General features: G+C 38.7%; 1 protein-coding gene across 4 annotated transcripts in view; it reads left to right on the forward strand.

The window, feature by feature from the left end:
- LOC133606604 (serine/threonine-protein phosphatase 6 regulatory subunit 2-like) overlaps nucleotides 1–7,094 on the forward strand; it is a 27,414-nt gene extending 20,320 nt beyond the window's left edge. For all 4 annotated transcript variants that reach the window (XM_061960707.2, XM_061960709.2, XM_061960708.2 and 1 more), the window contains exons 20-23: nucleotides 708–855; nucleotides 974–1,243; nucleotides 1,587–1,700; nucleotides 5,735–7,094. In XM_061960707.2, the coding sequence (XP_061816691.1) occupies nucleotides 708–855; nucleotides 974–1,243; nucleotides 1,587–1,700; nucleotides 5,735–5,783 (581 nt within the window). In that variant the 3' untranslated portion in view covers nucleotides 5,784–7,094. The remainder of the gene's footprint in view (nucleotides 1–707; nucleotides 856–973; nucleotides 1,244–1,586; nucleotides 1,701–5,734) is intronic.
- Nucleotides 7,095–10,566: the final 3,472 nt, after the last annotated feature.

A 10,566-nucleotide genomic window follows, 5' to 3' on the forward strand; every position in this document is an offset into this window, starting at 1 on the left:
TAAAGAGTCTTTAAACATGTGTACAGTCTCCAATAACACCTGAAAAAGATGCTAGATATGTTGCGAAACGTATTTATTACAGACAAAGTCACTGAAAGGATTGGTTAAGTCTCAAAAGACTCAAAAAGATTCTCAACAAAATACACTGTACAATGAGCAGCAAATTGAAAAATAGAGCAAAACAATATAAAAAAAAATAATATATGGTAATATTGATAATAAAACATTTGTTTTTAAATGTATAACTTTTTAGCCTTTTTAAAGAAAATATATACATAATCGCATATTGACCATGCCCCTAGCCACGCCCTCTCCACCGCAGGTGTATTGGCATTCTGGGGGACACCCTGACTGTGTATTTTCTGCCAGCCAATCGGCCAACAAAATCATAATAGTCGATTATATCGGAAATGTAATGATACAGTGGAATGTGTTTAACTTTATGTTGACCTAACTAAGTCCTGGTTTACCACATTCTTGTATTATTAAAAAAGTGCCTGCGTAACCCAACCTTAACTTTAATGGTACAAAAAAAGGGAGACCGGAAGAGTTTATTTCTGTGAAAAATCAGTTAATCTATATTGATGTGTTGTAGTATTGTTAACATCATCATATCTTTAAGCAGTATGACTGACAAAAGCAACTTAACTCAAACTGTTTAGTAGGCATGTATTATAATTAAACGCGCTTTTCTGTCATGCTTCCAGGTCCAGGCTGGACAGCAAATTTCAGGGACTCTGAAGGAAACACAGCATCCCAGACTCCATCAGGGTGGGACACACCTCCCGGGAGTGGAACCGACACCCAAGAGACGGGTTGGGCCAATTTCACGGCATTCCAGCCTTTCTCTTCGAGGTAGTGCACTTTGACACTTGACTTTAACCAAAGAACTGTACCTTTTGGTGCAGGAAGACAACTCATGAGGATCACGTATGGTCCTTATATTTGTGTTAAAGTGTGTACTCTCCTCCAGCACAGAGACAGAGCCCAGGTGCAGCTCCCCTGTGGATGGTGGCAGCAGTGGCACAGATAAACAAGCCAAACAAAACCATGAGGAAAGCACTCAAGCCAACACCCCTTCCTGCATCGGGCCGTCGGGGGACGGGAAGAAGGCTCCTCCCGCTGCCACAGACAACAGCTCGTCTGGAGGATCAGACAGCAAGGAGGACGCCGCTACTCCCAGCGCAGCTACCCTTATAGAACCAGCCAGCTCCCCCGGCAGCAAGACAGCTGACCTCACAAGGTTTGACTTCCTGTGGTGAAATCGCCTTCAGTGGATGAGTCCGCTGCTTGAAAAGCTGTAATGTGTATAACCATCTATAATTGTTATAAGAACTACCACACTGAGGTAAATATAGGCTCAACTAGAACCGTAAATTACTAAGCGCTTCTCTGCAACTCTGGAGAAACTTCAGCTTAAGTACAAGTTTGTAAATAGATGGAAGAATTTTCCCAGTCCATGTAGCAAAGTGCAGTGTTAATGTTTCTACCAGTGCATCATAGATAACAAAGATGTTTTAGGAAGGAAAAGGAACAGGCAGTGTGGTCAACTCTTAAGATGTCCATATGAATTTGTGTGTTTGCAGCGAGGCAAGTCCTGTGTCTCTAGAGAAACTCTCACTGTCGGATCCTCCTGAGGCCTCGCAGCAGCAGCCGCCTCCTCCTGAGGATTTGCCTTTAACCACACAGACTGACAGAAAGTGAGTTTCAACCAGCCGACGCTAACTAGCTAACCACAGCGCTAATGGCGCCGCTCGACTGAAATAATTACAGATACTGAAACAACTTTGTAGTTTAATTAATTGGTGTGCAAAAACGAAGAGACTCAATACAGTTGTCCTCCGTCTATTGCAGTTACTTGGTACTGGATATTACCACATAAAACACATTTTCGCAAAGTTGGATTATCATTAATAAATATAATATTTTCATAGTTGCAGTATTAAACATTTTTAGAACCTTCTAAATGTGTTTTTTTAACATTATTACCATCTTTTAAACATGAAATAGCACTCACATCTTTAGCATATAGTAGCCTTGAATGTGTTCTGTTGTAGATTTAGATTACACTACTGCACTCTTTGGTAGCCCGGACTATCCTCCAAGTGTTACTATGACCACGACATGGAAATACTTCATCACGTCCTGGGTAATTCTTCTAAGTTAGAACTGAGTGTCATGAGGCGTGTGTTTTTTTTAAACCCTAGGTCAACACATGCAGCTACAATTATTAGCTTTGATGTTAGCATTCCGTGTTAGCAATGTGTGTCTATTTTCATTCCAAATTGATCATGTCAAAATTGTGTTATTGATGGCAAAGATAAAGTGCATCAAAATAGTTAATATGTACTTTGGCTGTTAAGCTGATTTTTTTGAGTTTTTAGTGGTGTTAGCCTGACGTCCGACTTCGATGCTATGTTCAACATCACGTCAAAGTCTCCTTTGTGGAGTTGTTATTGATGAGGCAGGAGTTAAAAATTAAGTCCATCAAATAGGTGGTCAACTTGAGATTTTTGCAGTGAAGATATATTACAGCCAAAAATGTTTGCCTTTTGTTAGCAATTTAACCCTTAACCCAGAAACGGAAGTCGTGCTTGGTGACTATATTTATAGATCGCTACAATATACTGTAATAATATCAGGGTTTTCCCTTAATGTAATTGAATGTGGCGCGCCGCCAAAGCATTTTCATTACTGCCACACCTTGAAACTTGAAAATAAGTTAAAGTAATATGATGTATTCTAGCGCCCAGGAGAAATCACACAAAGTCCAACGCTATTTTTAACATTTATTACCAATCTTATAATAACAAACGGCACAATTCCAACAGGATTTACCTCCTGTGCAAACACTTTGGTCTTCCTGAGTCCGCACTTCCCCAGACACACAACACTGTCTCATTCTCTGCCAATCAACTTTCAGACATTGACAGTGTGTTTGTGAACATGGGAAAAAGTGACATCAAATCCAAACCACATGAACATAAAACATTAACACCAGCAGGTTGATACAATATGAATTGCGCACTATTGACACGTGATGTATCGCAAACTCCACCACTAAAAAAAGGCTTTGATTACTGAAAACTTCGCTGCTGACACCAGATGTAAAGAAAACGCACGCCATTATTGTCTGGAGGGTTGTCAGCATGTCTGCAGTGTTACATAATTTTAATATACGCCAGATATACCAGCAGACAGCCATCTACAAAATGTGCGAATATTAAGAGAACAGTGCCGGCTTTTAAGGAAAGAAAGTCCAACTGGTGCAACAGCGCAAAGCAACTGACGTCATGCTCGTTGCAGCTCGCCTCTTTTGTCAGGTACATCGAGGGACAGAAATAGTCCCTAAACATAAGTACATTTTATAGTAACACCATAAAAATATGCTAGATTTGTTGGTAGTTCTTCTTAATAAAATACTCATTAAAAGTCTCTAGATACATCAAAGTACATTGTACAATAAGCAACAACAATTGGAAACATTGCAAATTGATTAAAAAATCTATTAATACTAATTAATAACATTTGTTTTTAAATGTATGTATACATTTGTTTAGCCTTTTTAAAGAGAAAATATCAAATATATTATTATAATGCAAACTACTCTGACGTCATGGTGACCACGCACCAACTGCGACAGGTATCTTGGCAGTCGAGGGGAAACCCTGAAATGAATAAGACAAATATTGCACTGTGATACTTATTAAAAAGGATGTGCCGATTGATGGGCTGCCTATGACTATTGGCTGATTTTCGTGAAAAATTCTGTGATTGGCCATTGCAGATTTATGCCATTTTAATGGCGATTACAAACTCTGATGGTGTCTGGTTGACACTATTTATTTTTACTTCCCAAAACGAGGTCGGACATTGTCTATTTGTTTATTGCCATCACAACATTTTCGCTTGTTCGTCCGTGTTCGTGGGCTAATAATGGCCAACCAATTTGAAAATAAAATATTACCGCAGCGGGACATTTGGCTTTTCAATCATAGTGTTTCCTCCTAATTTTTTTGACATTGCGGCAAGTCGCGAGTGGTCCGGAGGCTGTTTGTACGTGTTTCCTGCATGTGTAAGCTGGCGCCCCGCTCTCCTCCCACTGAGACAAAGATTGTGAATGACTGAAAAGAGATCTCGCTACATTCAGTTAATTGTACTTTTAAATAAAAGTGCTCAGGTGCTGAAAGCGATGCACAGAACAAGACATGTTTCTCCCTGTCTGTCACTCAAATGACTGTTGGTGGAGAAAATAAAACAAAAAACCTCTGCCTCTTGCAGTCACGTAATCGCACTAATTAAAACTCCGATGTCACTTCGATGTCGACTTATCGTGCAGCCCTATTTATTGTTTTATTTTCAGGCATGTGAGATGTCCGCGAAAAAGCAAAAATCCCAGTTTTTAAACATTCATTTTTGCGTCAAAATATCAGTTCTGCCTTTTTTTAAATTAAATATTGTAGCGTGTAAGGACGGTAGTGTCAAAAGATGGAGCTAATTGTTTTAATGACATTCAGACTTTGTTTTCCTACCAGCAATACAGCAGTATCTATACATCTGTGGCTTCTCAGTGCAACACCGGAAATGTGTCCCGTGAAAACCCGTCCGACCAGAACTCTCTAACAATAACAAAAGTTCCGTGGGTGAATTATGTAAACCAACTACAATATGAAAAGAATAGGCACAAAACAAAATTTGTTGAATGCTCGCCTCAGCCGCAGTACTCGCTATTGCTCTTGCTTAATTGCTGCACTGAATTGCAGGACAGGGAGACGACCGGGGCGCCGAAACAAGCTCGCTTGGTAGCATAATTATCGTCATCTAGCTAGCTTACTTGTTTTCACCTGTGTTCGCTCTCTGAGCCTCTGTCAGCGGGGCCCACACTTTTTCAGCATGCGATTTACTTTCCAAATGACAACGTCGAGCTTATCTACAACATATATAAATATTATATTTATTTTTTTATTAATGAAAGAGATGTTTTTTTGTTAACATGTTAATGGTGTTTAATGATAATACAAGCATGTTTTACACACACGGATTCTTTTCGTTCATGAAGACAAGAATATAAGTTGGTGTATTACCTGATTTGCGGGGCAGCACTTTGTGCCAGTAGAAATGTTTCTCTTTTTTTGTCAGTTTTCCCCTTTTATCCCTCAAAGGGTGCTCACATGCCTGTATTTCTAACAATAAAAATGAGCTGGAGTGCATAAACAAAGTGTTCTCCTACCATCGTATTCGGGTGCACTACAACCATATTACAATGAATTCATGGTAAACAGTCTCACACCAACAGCTGAGTAGTGCAACCAACCTTTTTGGCATAAACTGCAGGCTACTGACCTCTTAAGATACTTCATTAGCAGAAACTGCCATCGTATGGAGTTCAGAAAAACTACATCAGTGGTTGCCTACATCTGGATGTTAATGCCAATGTTTTTCGAACCTGCGCTTAAAGGTGTAATTTGGAGCATTTACGGTATATTTATATTTTAGAAGTCATTAAAATTTCAACATATCTTTAATTTAGAAAATATTATTTAGTTGTTTTTATTTAATAGAAAAGTACAAAATTATTAGTATTGTGATAACACAGTAAAACTGTTGTCCATGGTACATTGCACACAAATATGTCCAGTGTGTACATTATGGAGGTCCAGAGCCATTTACTCATATTTTATTTTGACATTCGGAAGGAAATATAATTGTTAATCATTCTCCCTGTGTTCCCCAGAGAGGAGACGCCACCACCCCAGGAAGTGGCCGTCAACGGGCCAGTGTGAGTGCACACAGGTTTTGGCAGGCAGCAGCAACAGGGGTGATCTAAACAGTGGCGGCGGCCGCAAACTGTAAGCCTCCTTCAGAGTGACTTCTTTAAAATAACCTCAGTGCGACTCCAGTGTTTTTACCGAATCACTCTGCCATGTTATTGGACCTGGACACTGCCAATCGACACCAGTAACGAGGCGGCGGAACATGTACAAAAAAAGTATATATATATATATATTATACCAGAAAAAGGAGGACAAAAACACAGAACAGCGTTTAGAGGAACTTCAAAGCCTTTTTTTCCTGATGTTGCACATAAATACGTGCGGTTTTAATGTAGCAGCAATCTTTGAGGGGGGTAACAACAACATTATCATTATTTTTTTATGTCCAAAACAATTTCTCTTCTACTGGTGGAACCTAAAAGAAAGGCTTTTACATTGTTGCCCCATTTGGGGATAGCACAGGCAACACTTTTTTAAACACGCCTCAATAATAATACTTTTTTTGTGGGGGGGAGCACTTATTCAGCCATTTTTCTGTCTGTTTTAGCACAAAATATCAGTGTTCCACCTTCCCTGCTGCAGGCTGTCTCTATCCATCCTCTCAACCACATCTCGGTTTTACTATTTTTCTGTACTTTTCTTTTTTTTTGGTTACGGTCTAAAGTCTCATCTTTAATTGTCGCCAGGTGTCTGAATGTGTCATGGTGGAGAAGGGTCAATAAACACAGCTCAATAGTATTACTGTCTTTTGCTCAAGTGCAATAATGTCAATTAGTTCTTTTTAATTTAAATTCAGCCTATTTTAAGAAAGAAAAATCAAGCTGGCAGTCATCCAGTGTAGTTTTGCTTAATTCTTTTATTATTGACTGTTTCCCCTTCTTTTTCTTAGTGCATGCATAAGCGACCTCGCTAGTGAGCTAAGACCTTCTGATTGTATTGATCTTAACTTCCCTCTTTCAATCAACCAATTATTTTCTTAATATAGCTGCATCTACAGGTCTTAGTTTTACAAGCCATTTTAAATACTATTGTAGTCTGTTGCTCTCTCTCTCTCCACAAAGCATTAGATAGCAGGCTATACAAGAGTGGCATCTGAAAGGAGTAAGGCTGTATTTTTTTCCCCTTTTTTTTTTTAATGTTTAATTTAATTTGATCCCGAAGCTGCAGGATTGGAAAAGAGGGCAGGTGCTGGGTTCAAGCAAAGCCCCAGGCCTCTTGGTGTACTTAAATCACTTGACAGTGATCAGGTTCTATGATTCATTGTTCATTCATTGTTCAAACTGAGAATTAAATGTGTCTGGTTGACCACATTAATACCAATGGGTTGGAGTGTGTTTGTGTCATTTTTGTAGTGTCACTCGGTACTTTTAACCCTTGTGCACCCTAGGGCCCAAAACCAGCATTACATGTGTTACTGGCCTTACGTGATGATTGTTCAGTTTGAAGTTTAGCAATCTAGAATTTATCCATGGAGGTTTTTCTACAAGTTTTTTTTTTTTGGGGGGGGGGGGGTAAAGTTGCACGTGTTTGTTATATACCGACGTTGTTAGAATAGGATATGAACAAAATATACACACTTCCAACTCGTGCGGCATCTTTGATTCCCATTATAACTGCTATTTTTTAACAGACTGTAATCTTAATATAGTGTAATACTGTTTTTTTCCATGAAAACCGAATTAATCTCATGTTGCCGATTGGAAAAACAAGAAAATATTGTTTTGGTGTAATTGCGTCTGTTAACCACCAGATAGCGACTGAAAACCATGAGAATATTTCTCAGCTTTGATGAGTGTAAATGAGGTAAACAGCCGTTAAACCGCTGAAAAGTAATGCAAATTATCTTGGCAAGTTATATGCAAGATATTTATAAAAGACTTGTGTAAACTCAACTAAGCAGAGTGAATGACAAAGGGTGCACTGTTTATTTAATTCCGCCACAAATACACTCAGCTGCTGAGATTGATGAAGAGAGTGAACTATGTAGCCTGTTTAGAAGCAACAGACAAAACTAACATGGACAAGGCAATTGCATTTATCTTTCCATAAATTACCTCCACCGGGTCTGTTTTCAATTTGTTAATTGGCAACATAACGCAAAAAGGTTTGCGCTAATTTTAATGAAACATTCAGGATTTGTCAGAAATTGAATAAGAAACATGTGATTACATTTTGGTGATAGTCTGGATCACTGTCGTCTTTCAGGATTGTTATTGATGGACACCTGGTAGAGGTCTCTGTACTCTCGAGTGCATTTGTAGTTTTGTATGACTACTTCCAGATGCTTCCTGCATGTCTGCTCTCGGAAAATGGCCCATTCTTCCTTGGCGAAACCCTCAAGCTTGGTCATGTTTGGTTTCTTCGCCTTCAAGCTGGTCTTAAACTCTTGCCACAAGATTGGATCCAGGTCAGGACTTGAACCATCTGTTTGGATGTATCTGTACGTATGTCTGTATGCATTTAAGATTGGATGTAATACAGAAATAATGGTTTCTTAAATTACTTTTATAAAATTATTAATTCATTCTTTGCAGTATATTAACCCTTTTTTCCGTCCAGCAGATACATTTTTGTTACACTGGATGTTCTGTAAGTAAAATGCGTTAATGTGGTCAGTATAAGTTTAGGAATTCGAATTTACTCAAAATGGGCAAACCAGCTTAAATGCAGAAAAATGTTGTCGAAAACAATATTTATTGCAAGTTCAGGTGAATTTCAGGTGTACTGTACCGAAATTTAACTCAGATTCTCACACTGGTACAGGGCCTTGGTCAGGTGCAATGCTTCTCAATATTTTCTGTTACACCCCCCGAGGAAGAACATATTTCGCACACTCTCCACCGTGACTATAGATAGTATCATTTGTCTATAAAATTGTTATAACTATACCTCTGCATAACATTGTAAGCTTATAACATTATAAGAAACACACGGCAACAAAAACATGTTTCCCCGAGGTCACACTCCCCCCCCCCCCCCCACCCCTAGTATCGCACTGTGCCCCACTATTTGAGAAGGACTGGTTAAAATATAGGCATATACATTTTTTTACCAAATGTTGCTTGAATTAAATTTTGCTTGAAAAAAAATTCTAATAACTAAACTATTCATGTTTAACTTGCTTCATTTATTTGAAGCTAAACAGTCATAATAAGCTGATATAGAGTGCATCCGGAAAGTATTCACAGTGCTTCACTTTTCCCACACTTTATGTTACAGCCTTATTCCAAAATTGAATAAATGTAATTTTGTTCTCAAATCTTGTAGATAATACCCCATAATGACAATGTAGAATTTTTTTTTTTTTTTTAATTTTCAAAAATATCAAAGATTTAAAAAAAAAAAAATCTGATCCTTTGCTCAATACTTTGTTGATGCACCTTTGGCAGAAATTACAGCCTCAAGTATTTTTTAATACGATGCCACAAGCTTGGCACACCTATCTTTGGACATTTTCACCCATTCCTCTTTACAGCACCTCTCAGGCTCCATCAGGTTGGATGGGAAGTGTCGGTTTTCATTCAGGATGTCTCTGTACATTGATGAATTCATCTTAGTCTAGTCAGGGAGGTGACCAAGAACCTGATGGTCACTCTGTCAGAGCTGCAGCATTCCTCTGTGGAGAGAGGAAAACCTTCCAGAAGGACAACCATGTCTGCAGCAAACCACCAATCAGGCCTGTATAGTATTAGTAACAAGTTTGCCAAAATGCACCTGAAAGACTCAGACCATGAGAAACAAAATTATCTGGTCTGATGTGACAAAGATTAAACTCTTTGGCATGAATGCCAGCCATCATGTTTAGAGAAAACCAGGCACCGCTCATCACCAGGCCAATATAATCCCAACAGTGAAGCATGGTGGTGGCAGCATCATGCTCTGGGAAAGTTTTTCAGCAGCTTGACTAGTCAGGACAGTGAGAAAGATGAATGCAGCAATGTACAGAGACATCCTGGATGAGAACCGCTTCCCATCCAACCTGATGGAGCTTGAGAGGTGCTGCAAAGAGGAATGCATGACACTACCCAAAGATAGGTGTGCCAAGCTTGTGGCATCGTATTCAAAAATACTTGAGGCTGTAATTGCTGCCAAAGGTGCATCAAAGTATTTAGCAAAAGCTGTGAATACTTATGTACATGTGATTTTTTTTTTTAATACATTTGCAAAAATGTATTAAATGTCATTATGGGGTATTATGTGTAGAATTTTGAGGATAAAAATTATTATATTAAATTTCGGAATAAGGCTGTAACATGGGAACTGTGAAGCGCTGTCAATACTTTAAGGATCATTATAGCAAAATGGTAGTCGAGGAGATCCGCACCTGCCTATTTGCAGATTTCATTTGTCTGCTTTAAATTGTAAATAAGTATTTTCTTATAATAACTTAGTGAGAAAGTGGGTTGACAGTGCTACAGGCACTGGAAAACAGTGCTACAGCTATGAATCCAGCAGAGGGCGCTGTCTAACAAGTCAGTTCACTCAACATTTTTCAGCAGGAAGATGCTGTGACAAGAAATTGTGTTGTGTAACTGCTTGTTTTGTAAGTATAATACTGTATTCTGTATGCGTGCACTTGTTTCTTAATTAGTAAAACTGAATTTAAAATGTGTAAGTGTAAAAGGCCTATTCTACGGTAACTATATTGATGGTATAAAAAGATGATGAGTTGAGTGCAGCATGACTTTCTGGTTTGAACCAATGCTGTTCCTCTACAGACGGGTACCCGTTACCTGAAACCACACATTTATATTTGTCAGCGTATTTTGTTTTACTGATTATGTGCTTTTCA

The sequence above is a fragment of the Nerophis lumbriciformis genome, linkage group LG05 (genome assembly GCF_033978685.3).
Source record: "Nerophis lumbriciformis linkage group LG05, RoL_Nlum_v2.1, whole genome shotgun sequence".
NCBI lineage: Eukaryota > Metazoa > Chordata > Actinopteri > Syngnathiformes > Syngnathidae > Nerophis > Nerophis lumbriciformis.